Source organism: Mustelus asterias, chromosome 30 (genome assembly GCF_964213995.1).
Source record: "Mustelus asterias chromosome 30, sMusAst1.hap1.1, whole genome shotgun sequence".
In the NCBI taxonomy this organism is placed as follows: Eukaryota; Metazoa; Chordata; class Chondrichthyes; order Carcharhiniformes; family Triakidae; genus Mustelus; species Mustelus asterias.
The window spans coordinates 15,639,047-15,657,572 of NC_135830.1; the positions used below are offsets into that span (position 1 = coordinate 15,639,047).

General features: G+C 47.6%; 2 protein-coding genes across 2 annotated transcripts in view; both read right to left on the minus strand.

Annotated features, from left to right (window-relative positions):
• Positions 1–18,526, minus strand: part of LOC144480793 (uncharacterized) — a 585,830-nt gene that overhangs the window by 259,977 nt on the left and 307,327 nt on the right. The window lies entirely within an intron of this gene.
• Positions 6,208–17,359, minus strand: LOC144480762 (uncharacterized). Its single transcript, XM_078200339.1, has 2 exons — positions 17,259–17,359; positions 6,208–11,414 (listed from the first exon to the last, which is right to left on the minus strand). The coding sequence occupies exon 2, from the start codon at positions 11,062–11,064 to the stop codon at positions 9,616–9,618; it is 1,449 nt and encodes a 482-aa protein (XP_078056465.1). The 5' UTR covers positions 11,065–11,414; positions 17,259–17,359; the 3' UTR covers positions 6,208–9,615.

Consider the following 18,526-nt stretch of genomic DNA (forward strand, 5'->3'; position numbering starts at 1 on the left):
GAGTTGGATGATCAGCCATGATTGTAATGAATGGCAGAGCAGGCTCGAAGGGCCAAATGGCCTCCTCCTGCTCCTATCTTCTATGTTTCGATATCAATGTCTTTAAGAGAGAGAAAGAGACCTGGGCCAATCTTTCCAGAGTCTGCACCCTCCCTGGATTCACTTCCTTTCCCTTCAGTTGCTGCAAGTCCCCAATTTCCCCCAGAATGAGAAAAGAAATGGAAAGGGGGAGAAAAGAAAGTGTTTTACTCACAGATGTTGGCCTCTTTTTAGGTCAAACCAAACAAACAAACTCAGGAAGTTTGAGTCTGTCTGAAGCTCAATCCGCATTCACACAAAGACCGCGCTCTGATTGGCTGAAGGACCACAGTCCTTCCGGTCCTCCAACTCTTCCCATTGGCCAGATCTGGTAAGGGACCGTGAATCAAAGGTGCGCATGTGCGGGTTCTGGGGGAATGCGCATGTGCGGGTGTGGGGCGGGGCCCGGGACAAAGCCGGCGCACTGACCATTGTCTGCCCGGCTCTTCCAGCCTTTTCCATTGGACAACGGCTCAGCGCGGCTGGAGGACAAAGTCCCGCCCACCCCATGTGGGGCTCCGCCCCTCATTGTCTGTCAGCGGGGGATTGACCAATGGAAACCCTGGAGGACCGGAAGTTCTCTACTCCTCCAGCCAATCAGAGCTCCCCCATTGCCTGAATGCGGAGGTTGGACAATGAGCTTGTTAGAACATAGAACGATACAGCACAGAACAGGCCCTTCGGCCCACGATGTTGTGCCGAGCTTTATCTGAAACCAAGATCAAGCTATCCCACTCCCTATCATCCTGGTGTGCTCCATGTGCCTATCCAATAACCGCTTAAATGTTCCTAAAGTGTCTGACTCCACTATCACTGCAGGCAGTCCATTCCACACCCCAACCACTCTCTGCGTAAAGAACCTACCTCTGATATCCTTCCTATATCTCCCACCACGAACCCTATAGTTATGCCCCCTTGTAATAGCTCCATCCACCCGAGGAAATAGTCTTTGAACGTTCACTCTACCTATCCCCTTCATCATTTTATAAACCTTTATTAAGTCTCCCCTCAGCCTCCTCCGCTCCAGAGAGAACAGCCCTAGCTCCCTCAACCTTTCCTCATAAGACCTACCCTCCAAACCAGGCAGCATCCTGGTAAATCTCCTCTGCACTCTTTCCAGCGCTTCCACATCCTTCTTATAGTGAGGTGACCAGAACTGCACACAATATTCCAAATGTGGTCTCACCAAGGTCCTGTACAGTTGCAGCATAACCCCACGGCTCTTAAACTCCAACCCCCTCTTAATAAAAGCTAACACACTATAGGCCTTCTTCACAGCTCTATCCACTTGAGTGGCAACCTTTAGAGATCTATGGACCCCAAGATCTCTGTTCCTCCACAGTCTTCAGAACCCTACCTTTGACCCTGTAATCCACATTTAAATTAGTCCTACCAAAATGAATCACCTCACATTTATCAGGGTTAAACTCCATTTGCCATTTTTCAGCCCAGCTTTGCATCCTATCTAAGTCTCCTTGCAGCCTATAACAGCCCTCCACCTCATCCACTACTCCACCAATCTTGGTGTCATCGGCAAATTTACTGATCCACCCTTCAGCCCCCTCCTCTAAGTCATTAATAAAAATCACAAAGAGCAGAGGACCAAGCACCGATCCCTGTGGCACTCCGCTAGCAACCTGCCTCCAGTTCGAAAATTTTCCATCCACCACCACCCTCTGTCTTCGATCGGATAGCCAGTTACCTATCCAATCGGCCAACTTTCCCTCTATCCCACACCTCCTCACTTTCATCATAAGCCGACCATGGGGGACCTTATCAAACGCCTTACTAAAATCCATGTATATGACATCAACTGCCCTACCTTCATCAACACACTTAGTTACCTCCTCAAAAAATTCAATCAAATTGGTGAGACACGACTTGCCCTTCACGAATCCGTGCTGACTATCCCGGATTAATCCGCATCTTTAATCCGCATCTGTTCAGCTGCTCATTCCTGCCCAGCAAAGCTGCTGCTCTCTCTCTCTGAATGAAGATTGAGCTTCAGACAGACTCAAGGAAGTGAAAAGAATCAGCCAATGCCTACGACCATACTAGCCTGAAAACGCCTGATCTCGGGAGCTAAGCAGACTCAGGCCTGGTTAGTACTTGAATAGGAGACCTCCTGGGAATACCAAGTGTAGTCGACTTTAGGGTGGCATGGTGGCACAGTGGTTAGCACTGCTGCCTCACAATGTCAAGGACTCAGGTTCAATTCCTGGTTTGGGTCACGTCTGTGTGGAGTTTGCATTTTCTCCCCATTTCTGTATGGGTTTCCTCCGGGTGCTCCTGTTTCCTCCCACAGTCCAAAAGATGTGTGGGTCAGGTGGATTGGCCATGTTAAATTGACCCTTAGTGCTAGGGGGACAAGTTAGGGTAAATGCACAGGGGTACGGGGATGGGGCCTGGGTGGGATTGTGGTTGGTGCAGACTCGATGGGCCGAATGGCCTCCTTCTACACTATAGGATTGTATGATTCTATGAAGTGAATCCAGAGAGGGTGCAGACTCTGGAAAGGTTGGCCCAGCTCTCTCTCTCTCTCCCTCTCTTAAAGACATTGACATTCTTTGCTCCCTCAGCTTGACACATTGATTTGTCTGGTTAAGAGGCTGTTCTCTTTCCTAATGTTCAGAATTAAAGGGCTGCTTTCCCCAGGAGATGGCTGACATTTAGGGGGACAGTAAATTAATATAGGACAGAGATATATCTCGTGATTTTTTTTGTCACAGATTAGATAAATTATTTATGGTTCTGCAATGAAGTAATTTATTCTTATTTATATGCTTGCAATATTGTACTGTACCTAAGTTATATACTTCCAGTTATGGAGTCATTACAGCAAAGGGGTCCTTTCAGCCACACAAGTCCATCCTGACTCTTGGTAAAGGTCTCTTAGTTCTGGAAGCAGTGAGCATGGATCTGTCAATCAGCCTCAATCAGCACCTTCAGTAGAATTGGTAGGGTGAATATTAGATACAGCAGAATGAGAATGGAGGGAGAGTGTATGGGATGGAGATTTACAGCTTTTGGGGAATGAGAGAGGAAAGAATGTTCCATAGAAACTAGAATAGACTGTTCTGAATTTCTATCCTGTACTGACAGTGATGAATTTTGTAAACTTCTTTTACAGGATATCAGAAGGTGAAGATCTGCAGGCAGAAATGTCAAACCAAATGTCACACTAAGATCTCACAAATTCACTCGATTTATCGGAACCTGAATATCATCAGTCTTTCAATTTAGAAGCATAAATTTTTGTCTGTTCTGTCTTTTTCAGGAGATCTTAAATATCAGTGTGCCTGGAAAAGCACTGAAACACACACACACCTGAGTGAGCGTGTTCCAGTGCACGGACTGTGGAAAGAGCTTTAACACAGTCTGAAAAAACATTGCGCCATTCACACCAGGAAGAGAAATTAATTGTGTTCTTTGTGTGGACGAGGCTTCAACAGATCGTGAAACCAGCAGAGTCACAAGGGCACCTGCACCATGGAGAAACGGTGGAAATGTGGGGACTGTGGGAAGGGATTCAATTACCCATCAAAGCTGGAAACTCATTGATGCAGTCACACTGGGTAGAGGCCATTCACCTGCTCTCAGTGTGGGAAGGGATTTAGTCAAATCTCCCTTCTGCTTACACACCAGCGAGTTCACACCGGGGAGAAGCCATTTACCTGCTCTGAGTGTGGGAAGCGATTTAGTGATTTATCCACTCTGCTTACACACCAGCGAATTCACACTGCGGAGAGTCCATTCACCTGCTCTGACTGTGGGAAGGGATTCATTCAATCATCCCATCTGCTGGCACACCAGCGAGTTCACACTGGGGAGAAGCCATTCACCTGCCCTGTTTGTGGAAAAGTATTCAGCAATTCATCCACACTACTGACACACCAGCAAGTTCACACTGGAGACAGACCGTTCAATTGCTCTGACTGTGGAAAGGGATTCATTCGGTCATCCCACTTGCTGACACACCAGCGGGTTCACAGAGCGGAAAAGCCATTCACCTGCTCTGAGTGTGGGAGAGGATTCAGTGATTCATCAAACCTGCTGACACACCAGCGAGTTCACACTGAGAAGAAGCCATTCAACTGCTGTGTGTGTGGAAAGGGATTCAAACATTCAGCAACCGTGATGAAACACCAGTGAGTTCACACGGGGGAGAGGCCGTTCACCTGCTCTATGTGTGGGAAGGGATTCACATTGTTATGCAACTTGCAGAGACACCAGCGAGTTCACAAATGATGACAGGGGTTGGATTCTGCTGTTATTGCCGCTGTTAATCACATCCAGGACTGAACCATGTTCATTCTGACAGTAGGTGAAGTGGGAGGGTTGGAGGCTTTCTTTCTGCTGGACTGGCCGGTCCCACAACTTTGCTTCCAGTGGGCTGATGCTCTTTGAGCCTGGGAGAGCACATTTCCATTGAAATGATCCACATTTGATGGCAGGATTAGAGGATACATGTGAAGATTCTTGTAGTTTAATTGCTGGAGAAATGCTATGTCTTAAATTGTATTCGCTTTTTAACTTAAAGAGAAATAGTCACTTTCCTTCAACATACACACAGATTAGTGTGGGTTTGATTATCAGTTTCTGTCATGGTGTTGTTGTGATGTATTTTCTGCAACTTTTATTTCTTATGAACATGTTAATGTATTAATAGAAATTACACACCAATCACCTTTATGTCCTGATTTTCTATGTTCTGTAGTAATAATTGTATTAGTTTAAGTTTGTGTATCTCTTGTACTTTTAGTTATTTGTCTTTAAGTAACTTGCATCAGGCATCAGCAGCCAGTAAGAAATGAAACATCCCACCTCAGATGTAGCAGTGAGGTCGATGAGCCTGACGAACATCAATCATTAGGAAGTGATACCACACGTCCTTTTATTACAAGGAAACAGACACACAAATGACCTTGTGCTGCCTTGTTATCTCAGTAGAAAAGCTTTAAACTTACTACAGCAGCAGGGAAAAGCAATAAAGAAAAGGATGTTGCTGCAAGTGACTGAGATCCTGGATTAACTCAGTTAGGAGTTAATGGGAAGTGATATCAGCAAGGTGACCGGGGCAGCACGGTGACACAGTGGTTCGCACTGCTGCCACACAGTGCCAGGAACCCGGGTTCAATTCCGGCCTTGAGCAACTGTGTGGAGTCTGTACATTCTCCCCGTGTCTGCGTGGGTTTTCTTCAGGTGCTCCGGTTTCCTCCCACACTCCAAAGATGTGCAGGTTAGATTGAATGGCTGTGTTAAATTGCCTCTTAGTGTCAGGGGAATTAGTTGGGTAAATACGTGGGGTTGCGGGGATAGGTCCTGGGTGGGATTGTGGTCAGTGCAGACTCGATGGGCCAAATGGCCTCCTTCTGCACTGTAGGGATTCTATGAGTTAATAGGAAGTGACATCAGCAAGATGACCAATATCCTTCAGGGACCAATCAAACATTGATCATGCACCATTTAACCAATCAGGGACTGATCATGTGCTGCTTGGGCCACTCAGAACCACAGGAGATGAGTGACAAAGCTGAATGAGTGAATGCCGCACAGAGATAGTTGTGAGCCAGGGTTAATGAGTGACAATTTTCCGGAGCTCGGTGCGCAACACGACACAGCATGAAGTAAGAAGATAGACTTTGGTCAACAGAACAGCAGACAGCCACAGTCAACTAAAAGCAAAGAGTTGGTGTTCCAGAGTGAGTGGACTGATCCACTGTGTTTAAATATTGTGATTTTGTACTTATTACGATTAAATTCTGTGACATTTTTGTACCTGGAATGTTCTGTAACTCCTCAGGAACTGCAGATTCCTTTCACAACTTATTCCAATGGGTTACTGACTTCAGGATTACAATTGAGATTGGAGCCAAACCCATATCTGACAACAGGATAGAATTGAAGGGGAGAAGTGTGGGTCTAAGACCAGTGTTTTAAACCAAAATAAAGGGTCTGAAGGGAGAGCTGGCGAAGCCATACAAAGTAAGGGAAATTATATTGTTTGACCTTTGATTTGTTTGACATATTTTCTGTGTATTTTTATGATCCTGGTTGGGACCGTTAATGTTTAAAGAGAAATTCAAAAAGCTAATAATTAACTGTAAGAATTATACCACAAGATTTTATGCATTTAACCAAAAACAAACTTTATTGGATATATAAAACAAAAGAAAATTAAAAACCAACACTGCAAACTTAACACTGTAGTTTAGAAAGACTTATGTTATAAACTCAGTTCTACTTTTTAACTTCTACCCCTAGGTTTCCCTTAGACTTAATGATATCCTGAAGGTTCATTCACTTCTGTTCCTGTGAATATATGGAAGGTACGTCAAAGCTCCCCAGAATTCACTTTAATTCTCCTCCGTGTTCCAGCTATTCTCCAAACTTTTATGAGGTCCTTCCATTAGTTTCCCACTAAACAACCTTCTAACTTTCCTCTAAGATCTCAAAACTGTGGACTGCTCAGTCCAGGCCTGAGCTTCACTGCCTTCTTCTGGAGGGATTTAAACATTAGGAACAGCCCTGGTTCCTCATGGCCCTCTGGGCTTCTAGTCCCACAACTGGTTCACAGCTCCTGGTCCCACAACTGACGGCTTCCAGGCTAACTGCAGACTGCCTGATTTCTGTGAAATGTCGAAACCTCTCTCTTTTCTCCTTCCTGTTTAACAAAGGGGTTGTGTGGAATATTCCATTCAGGGGGAGGTGGTGGGAATGTCGCTGGCCGAGTAATGCAGAGACCCAGCAAAGGATCTGGGGACAGGCAGCTGGTGGGATTTGAATTCAGTGAATCAATCTGGAATTATATAAAGTTAGTTTCATGGTCACCGTTACGAGACTATCATTGATTGTTGTAAAAACCTGTCCGGTTCACCGTATTAATGTTCCCCATTAAGGAAGGAAATCTGCCATCCTTACCCGGTCTGGCCTACATGTGAATCCAGACCCACACAGCGATGTGGGTGAATCTTAACTGCCCCTCTGAAATGGCTGAGCAAGTCACTCCGTTCAAGGGGCAATTAGGAGCTGAGCAACGTGTGCTGGGGCTTTGCCAGCAGTGTCCACATCCCAGGAAAGAATAAAGAATATTCCACGGAAAGCGATGGGTGATTTGAAATGAATTGAAAGGAGGTCAGGAGGTGCTCGTATCGTCCAGAGCTGCTTTTCAATGGATCCTCCTGTTTAAAATAAAAACACATCAGTGTGCCCCTTTCCCAGACACAGTTGACCTTGGAATATCACAATGCTGTTTTTAAACATTCCTATGTTAAAGAATCAGTCATTTAGAATTGTGAAACAGACAGAAATTAAACGGTCCGTTTTTCCTGGGATCCTCCTGTGCCTGGCACCGGTGTCCTGAACAAGGTTATTAACATTCTCTGGGTTAAAGGTTCCTCCTGGTTCTTGCTGTCTGTTGTGTCCTTTGTCACAGTCGGTACCAGGACATTTCTATTGAAAGGTTGTTAAGAAATTCCAGTGAATTCCAGCCCCTTGTGTAACGTTCCATTTGGTGTGTGTCAGATTCAGAGATGTCCACGTGTGTGTGAAAAGGGTTCTGGGTAAGGGTTTTAACCCTTCTTTCCCCGTTAGTAACAATGAGCCCTGTATTCAATTCTAAAGTATAAAGTCCTCATTAGATATCAATTCTACCTGTTATCTACATTTCACCAACCAGTCTATATTTTCATCACAGGACTGCAGTGGGAGCAGTGTCAACATCTTACTGACTTGATCGATTTCATCGAGGAGGTGATGAAGGTGATCGATGAGGGTAGAGCAGTGGATGTTGTGTACATGGAATTTAGTGAGGCTTTCGACAAGGTCCCTCATGGTCGGCTCATCCAGAAGATTAAGATGCATGGGATTCACGGTGACTTGGCCGCTTGGATTCAGAATTGACTTGCCCATAGAAGTCAGGGAGTAGTGGTGGAGGGTGTTTTTCTGACTGGAGGTCCATGACTAGTGGTGTTCTGCAGGGATCTGTACTGGGACCTGCGCTATTTGTGATATATATAAATGACTTGGATGAAAACGTGGATGGGTGGGTTAGTGAGCTTGCAGACGTCACAAAGCTAGATGGAGTTGTGGATAGTGTAGAAGTTTGTCAAAGGATACAGTGGGATGTAGATCAGCTGCAGATATGAGCGGAGAAACGGCAGATGGATTTTAATCCGGACAAGTGTGAGGTGCTGCACTTTGGGAGCTCAAATGTTAAGGATAAGTATACAGTTAATGTACAGAGGGATCTTGGGGTTCAAGTCCATAGCTCCCTGAAATTAGCCCCACAAATATTTATCGGTAAAGAAGGCATATGGCATGCTTGCCTTCATTGAGTACAAGACTCAGCATGCCATGTTGCAGCTCTATAAAACTTTGTTTGGGCTGCACTTAGAATATTGTGTTCAATTCTGGTCGCCACATTACAGAAAGGATGGAGAGGTTTTGATGAAGATGCAGAAGAGGTTTCCCAGGATGCTGCCTGGATTGGAGGGTGTGAGCGACTGACAAACGGGGGTTGTTTTCTCGATAGCGGTGGAGGGTGAGGGGAGACCTGATAGCAGTCTATAAAATGAGAGACGTAGAATCTTTTTCTCAGAGTCGATATGTCTAATACCAGGGAGCATGCACTGAAGGTGAGACGGGGAAAGTTCAAAGGAGATGTGAGAGGTAAGGTTTTTTACACAGAGAGTGGTAGGTGTCTGGAACATGCTGCTCGGAGTGGTGGTGGAGGCAGATACGATAGGGGCGTTTAAGGGGGTTTTAAATAAGCACATGAATATGCAAGGAATAGAGGAATATGGACCAAGGGCAGGCAGAAAGGAATAGTTTAATTTGGCATCATGTTCGACACAACATGGTGGGCTGAAGGGTCTGTTCCTGTGCTGTGCTGTTCTACGTTCTATTGTGATCTCCATTTAGAAAAAGGAAATAGAGGCACTGGAGAAGGGGCAAGAAAGATTCACAAGAATAATCCCAGAACTGTAATCACTTGTGAACTCACTGGTGTTTCACCAAGTTTGCTGACTGAGTGAATCCCTTCCCAGTCAGAGCAGGTGACCAGCCTCTGCCTGGTGTGAACTCACTGGTGGGACATTAGTTCCCAAGAGCTTTTGAAGCCACGCCCACATTTAAAGGGTCTCTCCTGGGTGTGATGATGTTGTGTCTGGGCAGGCTGGATAACCGAGTAAATCCTTTCGCACACACCGAGCAGGTGAATGGTTTCTCCCCGGTGTGAACTCACTGGTGTTTCAGCAGTGTTGATGATATTCTAAACCTCCTTGAACAGTGAGAGCAGCTGAACGGCCTCTCCCCGGTGTGAATGTGCTCGGGGATCATCAGTTCCTGAGAGCTTCTGAAGCCGGCCTCTCAGGCAGAGCATTTAAAGGGGCTCTCCTTGGAGTGAGTGGCTTTGTGTCTCAGCAGGCTGGATGAAGCAGTGAATCCCTTCCCACACACAGAGCAGGTGAATGGTCTCTCCCCGGTGTGAACTCGCTGATGTTCCCCCAGACTGGATGACCTTTTAAATCTCTTTGTTCAGTGAGAGCAGCTGAATGGTCTCTCCTCAGTGTGAGTGCGCTGGTGGGACACCAGGTCCTGAGAGCTTTTGAATCCGCTCCCACAGTCAGAGCATTTAAATGGTCTCTCATTAGCGTGAGTGACTTTGTGTCTGAGCAGGCTGGATGACTGAGTGAATCCCTTCCCACACACAGAGCAGGTGAACGGCCTTTCCCCGGTGTGAACTCGCTGGTGTGTCTGCAGGTTGTATAATGTTCTAAATCTCTTTGTGCAGTGAGAGCAGCTGAACGGTCTCTCCTCAGTGTGAATGCGCTGGTGGGACACCAGATCCTGAGAGCTTTTGAATCCACTCCCACAGTCAGAGCATTTAAACGGTTTCTCATTGGTGTGAGTGGCTTTGTGTTTCTGCAGGCTGGATGACTGAGTGAATCCCTTCCCACACACAGAGCAGGTGAATGGTCTCTCCCCAGTGTGAACTCGCTGATGTTCCCACAGGCTGGATGACCTTTTAAATCTCTTTGAGCAGTGAGAGCAGCTGAACGGTCTCTCCTCAGTGTGAATGCGCTGGTGGGACACCAGATCCTGAGAGCTTTTGAATCCGCTCCCACAGTCAGAGCATTTAAATGGTCTCTCATTGGTGTGAGTGACTTTGTGTGTGTGCAGGTTTGATGAATGAGTGAATCCCTTCCCACACACTGAGCAGGTGAACGGTCTCTCCCCGGTGTGAACTCGCTGGTGTCTCCGCAGGTCAGATGAAGTTCTAAATTTCTTTGAGCAGTGAGAACAGCTGAACGGTCTCTCCTCAGTGTGAATGCGCTGGTGGATCATCAGTTCCCCAGAGCTTTTGAAACCACTCCCACAGTCAGAGCATTTAAATGGTCTCTCATTGGTGTGAGTGAGATTGTGTTTCAGCAGGTGGGATAACTGAGTGAATCCCTTCCCACACACAGAGCAGGTGAATGGTCTCTCCCCAGTGTGAACTCCCTGGTGTGTTTGTAAATGGGATGACTGAGTGAATCCCTTCCCGCACACAGAGCAGGTGAATGGTCTCTCCCCAGTGTGAACTCGCTGGTGTATCTTCAGGTTGGATGAAGTTCTAAATTTCTTTGTGCAGTGAGAGCAGGTGAACGGTCTCTCCTCAATGTGAGTGCGCTGGTGGGACACCAGTTCCCCAGAGCTTTTGAAGCCACTCCCACAGTCAGAGCATTTAAATGGTCTCTCAATGGTGTGAGTGAGATTGTGTTTCTGCAGGCTGGGTAACTGACTGAATCCCTTCCCACACACAGAGCAGGTGAATGGCCTCTCCCCAGTGTGAACTCGTTGGTGTCTCTGCAGATTAGGTAAGTCAGTGAATCCCTCCCCACACACAGAGCAGGTGAATGGCCTCTCCCCAGTGTGACTGCGTTGATGAATTTCCAGAAGAGATGGGAACATGAATCTCTTCCCACATTTCCATGGTTTCTCCATGGTGCGGGTGTCCTTGTGACTCTCCAGGTTAAACAATCAGTTAAATCTCACACAGAACACGGGTACAGTCTCTCCCTGCTGTGAATGCTGCGATGTATTTTCAGGCTGTGTAACTGGTTAAAGCTCTTTCCACACTCAGTGCACTGGAACACTCTCACTCTGGTGTGTGTATTTCACTGCATTTCTAGTAAAAGTGATGTTTACAATCTTTTGAAGCCAAGAGGCCAAACAAACATTTCTCCTGCTAGCTTCAAAGGCCGATGATATTCAGGTCTCAAGAAGTCGAGTCACTCTGTCAGATCTCGATGTGATGTTGGAGATTTCTGTCTGATTTCTCCTTGTCTAATATCCTGTAAATCAATTTAGAAAAAAAATCACAATTCAGAATACGATCAATATTCAAATCTACATTGCTAGTTTATGGAGCGTTCATTAAAGACACAGTCATGGAGCATTAAACTTGCCCAGCAGGGCCTCCCGTATCAGCACACAGGCAGCTGCTTTGTGAGACTGCCAGCAGTACGGACAAGTCAGAGATAAGGGTGTCCTCAGAAGTGGGATTCATTGTGAAGGCTCAGGGACGGTTGATAAGATGCAGCAATTCTATGATTCTAATGAACGTTCTTTCCTCTCCCATTCCCCAAAAGCTGTAAATCTCCATCCCACACACTCTCCCTCCATTCTCACTCTGCTGTATCTAATATTCACCCTCCCAATTCTCCTGAAGGTGCTGATTGAGGCTGATTGACAGATCCATGCTCACTGCTTCCTGTCCAGCACAGAAATCAGAACAAATAGGAGCTGCAGTCAGCATTCGGCCCATCGAGTCTGCTCAACCATTCATTGAGATTATTGGTTGATCTACCTCTGCATTATTTTCCCCACACTGTCCCCCATATCCATCGATATCTTCAATATCTAGAAACCTATCAATCCCTCGCTTGAAAATTCTTGATGACTGAGGCTCTATAGTCCTCTGCGGTAGAGAATCCAAAACATCACCACATCCTTGAGTGAAGAAATCCTTCCTCATCTGAGCTTTCTCTCCATTTTCCAGCCTGTTCCCAATAATTATTGACTCCCTTGTCATTCAAAAACTGTCTAACTCATCCTTGAATATATTCAATCCCTCCACTGGTCCCTATGGAAGAGAAATCTAGATACTAACAATTCTCTGAGGGAAGAGATTGTTGGAAATATATAATATAGCTGCAGTCCAAAATTACACAGCCAGATATAATAAGTGTATTTTATTACAGAGCTATAAATAATATATCGAACCATATAACAACAGGGGAGCGGATAGCCTCGCGGTATTATCGCTAGACTATTAATCCAGAAACTTAGCTGATGTTCTGGGGGACCCGGTTCGAATCCCACCATGGCAGATGGTGGAATTTGAATTTAAAAACAAAATCTAGAATTAAGAATCTACTGATGACCATGAAATCATTGTCGATTGACCAGAAAAACCCATCTGGTTCATTAATGTGCTTTAGGGAAGGAAATCTGCCGTCCTTACCCAGTCTGGCCTACATGTGACTCCAGAGCCACAGCAATGTGGTTGACTCTCAACCAGCCTCTGAAATGGCCTAGCGAGCCATTCAGTTCAAGGGCAAATAGGGATGGGCAATAAATGTTGGCCCAGCCGGCAATGCCCGTGTCCCAAGGATGAATAAAAAACACCATCAGACACGTCTCTGTCCGATATTAGTTTACTGTCCCCTTTAATATATTTCAGAAATTAGATGGGCACATGAAGGAAATAAAGTTGCAGGGGAAAGGGAATATAGAAAGGGAATGGGACTGACTGGATTCTTCTACAGAGAGTCGGCATGGATTCGAGTTACTGAATGGACTCCTTCTGCGCTGTAATGACTCGATGAGTGGAAATATATAACATAGTTTCAGTGCTACATTACAAAATGAGAAATAATAATAAATGTACTTTGTTACAGAACCATAAATAATATATCAAATCTACAATGTAACAACACTAAGCATATCTCTGTCCTATATTAATTTATTGTTCTCTTAAATGTCAGCCATCTCCTGGGGAAACCAGCCCTTGAATTGTGAACATTCGGAAAGGGACCATCCTTTTAGCCAGACAAATCAATGTGTCAAGCTGAGGGAGCAAAGGATGTCAATGTCTTTAAGTCAGAGAGAGGGGGACCTGAGCCAACCTTTCCAGAGTCTGCAGCCTCCCTGGATTCACTTCCTTTCCCTTCAGTTGCTGCAAGTCCCCAATTTCCCCCAGAATGAGAAAAGAAATGGAAAGGGGGATAAAAGAATGTGTTTTACTCACAGATGTGGGCGACAGAAGGAAGTTTGAGTCTGTCTGTACTCAATATTCATTCAGAGAGACCTCTTTTTAGGTCAAACCAAACCAAGTAAACAAACTCAGATTAAATCAGGACAAAGTAAAAGGGGCAGCTCCCCAAAAAGGAGGGGGAACAGCCCGAACAGAAATCAAAATACAAAGGAAACTTAAAAACATCAAATTAAAATGTGATTATTAGGGTCAATAATGCACCCCAACCCCTGCGGTGCCCAGCGGGCGCGGAAGGCGTCAACCTCGCCCGTGGACACCACATGCTCCCTCTCCAGGGACACCTGGCCGCGAACGTAGCCGCGGTAGAGGGGAAGACAGTCAGGATGGACGGCCCCCTCGATCGCCCGCAGCCTGGACCGGTAAATGGCGCGTTTCGCCAGGCCCAGGAGCAGGTTCACGAGGAGGTCGCCATCCCGACCCTCCCCTCTCCGCACCGGGTGTCCGTAGATCAGGAGCGTGGGACTGAAGTGCAGACAAAACATCAACAAAAGGTTCTTTAGGAAAACATAAAGGGAGTGCAGCCTAAGACACTCAACATAGACATGGTCCACGGACTCCACAAGGCCGCAGAAAGGGCAGTCTTCGGAGCCCGTGAACCAGTGAATCCTACGGTTGTGTGGAACTGCTGCATGCATCACCCTCCACCCCAGGTCCCCGACGTAATTGGGGGAGATCCCTCCGTAGAGGGACCTCCACTGAAGACCTCCACTGCCCGGCAGCAACAAGGCCCGCCAAGATGTATCCGGGCGACAGGCGAGGAGGCAGTAGTGGAGGGTATGCAGCAGCAGCCCGCACAGGAAACGCCTCCGCGCGCTAGAAAAAGGCACGGATGACATTTCCGCGAGGCGGCTCAGGCTGTGGGGCACCTCACCCAGGGGAGGGGACTGAGGCTTTGGGCCAATGCGGAATTCCGCCCGAACAGGGGAACGCTCGGGCGGGATTCCACCGCAAGCATGTGCCGCCTCAAGACCGCGTGCACTTTTGGGGCCGAGCATGACCGTCCTAAGGTCTTGGATGGCTTTGGCTTTGGACACCCCCGCGCGCTCAGCACGTCCCCGATTCTGGTCACCCCGGCGTCCACAGCCCTCCTCTCCGCCAGCCACCTGAAGTTATACGGCTGGAGGAGCGGATTCCTGAGCAGCGGCGCTCGCACGAGAGCCGCTACTCCTGACGGGAGGGAGCTGCGTCGCGAGTCGACCGTGTTCCAGACAGTGAGGAGGTCCTGGTAAAAGACGGGCAACTCCTGCAGGGTGGTGGAAGCACGCCCCAGTTCGATATGCAGGAGCTGCACGTCATAATTGAGGCCGTGCCACTGGCGGAAGAAATACGTCGCCATGGCACACCACTGTGGAGGGGGCTCAACGTAAAGGTACCTCTGCAGGGCCTGGAGGCGGAAGGTCGCTATCTGAGTGCGGAGGCACACCAGACCTTGTCCGCCCTCCTCAAGCGGGAGATGCAGAACCGCAGCAGGGACCCAGTGCAGTCGATTGTCCCAGAAGAACCGCAGGAGGGTTCTCTGGATATTGGCTACAAAGCCAGGGGGAGGGGTCAAAGGGACCAGCCGGTACCACAGCATGGAGGCGAACACCTGGTTTATGATGAGAACTCGCGCCCGTGAATGGTCACAAACACTCACCTCTGAAACAATTTAACTGATTTTAACATTAAAATCTCCTGCTGGAGCCTGCAGCTGGACTGATGCGTTGGCATCAGAGAAAAATCTCCCAGTTGAGCAAATCCCCGGGGAGCGGGGGTGATGTCACTGTGCAATTGTAAGTATGCGATGAGATCACAGACAGGAACACAGAATACCTGGGTCTGTGCAAACCAGTGATCACCACACATTATGGAGGATGTGAGGCTCCTTGACCAGGTGCATAGGAGATTTATCAAAGTGGTTCCAGGGATGAGGAATTATAGTTCCAATGTTAGGCTGGATAACTTGGGGTTGTTTGTCTCGTCACTGGACGCAGGTGAGGTCCCAGAGGATTGGAGGATAGCTAATGTGGTCCCGTTATTTAAGAAGGGTAGGAAGGATAACCGGGGTAATTATAGGCCGGTGAGCTTGACGTCCGTGGTGGGGAAGTTGTTGGAGAAGATTCTTAGAGATAAGATGTATGCGCATTTAGAAAGGAATAAACTCATTAACGATAGTCAGCATGGTTTTGTGAGAGGGAGGTCATGCCTCACTAACCTGGTGGAGGTTTTTGAAGAAGTGACCAGAATGGTTGACGAGGGAAGGGCCGTGGATGTCGTCTATATGGACTTTAGTAAAGCGTTTGACAAAGTCCCTCATGGTAGGCTGGTGAAAAGGGTTGGATCTCATGGGATAAAGGGGGAGGCGGCTAGATGGGTGGAGAACTGGTTTGGTCACAGAAGACAGAGGGTCTTTTTCCGGCTGGAGGCCTGTGACTAGTGGTGTTCTGCAGGGCTCTGTATTGGGACCTCTGCTGTTTGTGATTTATATAAACGATCTGGAAGAAGGTGTAACTGGGGTGATCAGTAAGTTTGCGGACGACACAAAATTGGCAGGACTTGCAGATAGTGAGGAGCATTGTCAGAAGCTACAGAAGGATATAGATAGGCTGGAAATTTGGGCAAAGAAATGGCAGATGGAGATCAATCCGATAAATGCAAAGTGATGCATTTTAGTAGAAATAATGTGGGAGGAGCTACACGAGAAATGGCAGAACCATAAAGGGTGTAGATACGCAGAGGGACCTGGGTGTGCAAGTCCACAGATCCTTGAAGGTGACGTCACAGGTGGAGAAGGTGGTGAAGAAGGCATATGGCATGCTTGCCTTTATAGGACGGGGCATAGAGTATAAAAGTTGGGGTCTGATGTTGCAGATGTATAGAACGTTGGTTCGGCCGCATTTGGAATACTGCGTCCAGTTCTGGTCGCCACACTACCAGAAGGACGTGGAGGCTTTGGAGAGAGTACAGAGGAGGTTTACCAGGATGTTGCCTGGTATGGAGGGGCTTAGTTATGAGGAGAGATTGGGTAAACTGGGGTTGTTCTCCCTGGAAAGACAGAGGATGAGGGGAGACTTAATAGAGGTGTACAAAATTATGAAAGGCATAGATAGGGTGAACGGTGGTAAGCTTTTCCCCAGGTCGGTGGTGACGTTCACAAGGGGTCATAGGTTCAAGGTGAAGGGGGGGAGGTTTAACACAGATATCAGAAGGACATATTTTACACAGAGGGTGGTGGGGGCCTGGAATGCGCTGCCAGGCAAGGTGGTGGAGGCGGACACACTGGGAACGTTTAAGACTTATCTAGTCCAGGGAGCGGCACGGGCTTGGAGGGTCGAAGGGCCTGTTCCTGTGCTGTATTGTTCTTTGTTGTTCTCCTTAGAGCAAAGTAGATTGATAGAGGTGTACAAGGGTACATGGAGGTGTCAAAGTTTACATGCTCTGTTTACACGTGTACAAGCTCTGTCTATGGGTCATCCAGTCTCAAAACGTTGGTTCTATTCTCTCTCCACAGATGCTGTCAGATCTGCTGAGATTTTCCAGCATTTACTGTTTTTATTTTCCTTTCTTTTTCCTTCTCTGTCACCGCTCTGCCTCATCAATAAGACATTGGGACTCAGAGGGTTGATGCAGTTTGATGGACAAGTTGTCTCCATTCTGAACACTGGGGAACAAGCTCCTCCCACTGATTGACAACATTGCCCTCTACAAACATGGCGGCCGCACGTGCGCACTGCTGCATATTGCCCCCAATAAAGATGGCGAACGTTAACCCGGGACGAACATGAGGAGCAGCAGCCCTGCTCGGTACAAACTGGGTCCGGGAAGTTCTCTTCCGCGGTTTGCGGCTTACACAACATGCTTACGCAGCGTTTCCACCCACCTGGACGATCCATTGCTCTCTCCGTACCGCCAATCACCTCGAACAGATTTCCGAGACCAGAACAAAAGCCGTTTCCCATCGCCATTACTCACACTGCGCATGCTCCAGTCAAAGCTGGCCCCGCCCCTCGTTCGCTCCAATTGGTTGGAGGACCGACCGCTTCATGTCGGTCCTCCAGCACTGTCCCCTCTTCCCATTGGTCCGCGCTGCCGTCAATCAGCCTGGCATTGTGACGGTGATTTGCTGCTTGTCCAATAATAACAGTAAGAAGTTTAACAACACCAGGTTAAAGTCCAACAGGTTTATTTGGTAGCAAACGTCACACAAGCTTTCGGAGCCTCAAGCTCCTTCTTCAGGTGAGTGGGAATTCTGTTTACAAACAGGGCATATAAAGACACAAACTCAATTGACAGAATAATGGTTGGAATGTGAATCCTTGCAGCTAATCAAGTCTTAAAGGTACAAACAATGTGAGTGGAGAGCTTCCACTCTAAACACGTTAAAGAAGCCATCCCCTGCGGACATGCCCTCCGTATACACAGGATCTGCTCGGATGAGGAGGATCGCAACAGACACCTCCAGATGCTGAAAGATGCCCTCATAAGAACAGGATATGGCGCTCGACTCATCGATCGACAGTTCCGACGCGCCACAGCGAAAAACCGCACCGACCCCCTCAGAAGACAAACACTGGACAAGGTGGACAGAGTACCCTTCGTCGTCCAGTACTTCATCGGAGCGGAGAAGCTACGGCATCTCCTCTGGAGCCTTCAACATGTCATTGATGAAGACGAACATCTCGCCAAGGCCATCCCCACACCCCCACTTCTTGCCTTCAAACAACCGCACAACCTCAAACAGACCATTGTCCGCAGCAAACTACCCAGCCTTCAGGAGAACAGTGACCACGACACCACACAACCCTGCCACAGCAACCTCTGCAACACGTGCTGGATCATCGACACAGATGCCATCATCTCACGTGAGAACACCATCCACCAGGTACACGGTACAAACTCTTGCAACTCGGCCAAAGTTGTCTACCTGATACGCTGCAGGAAAGGATGTCCCGAGGCATGGTACATTGGGGAAACCATGCAGACGCTGTGACAACGGATGAATGAATACCACTCGACAATCACCAGGCAAGACTGTTCTCTTCCTGTTGGGGAGCACTTGAGCGGTCACGGGCATTCGGCCTCTGATATTCGGGTAAGCGTTCTCCAAGGCGGCCTTCACGACACACGACGGCGCAGAGTCGCTGAGCA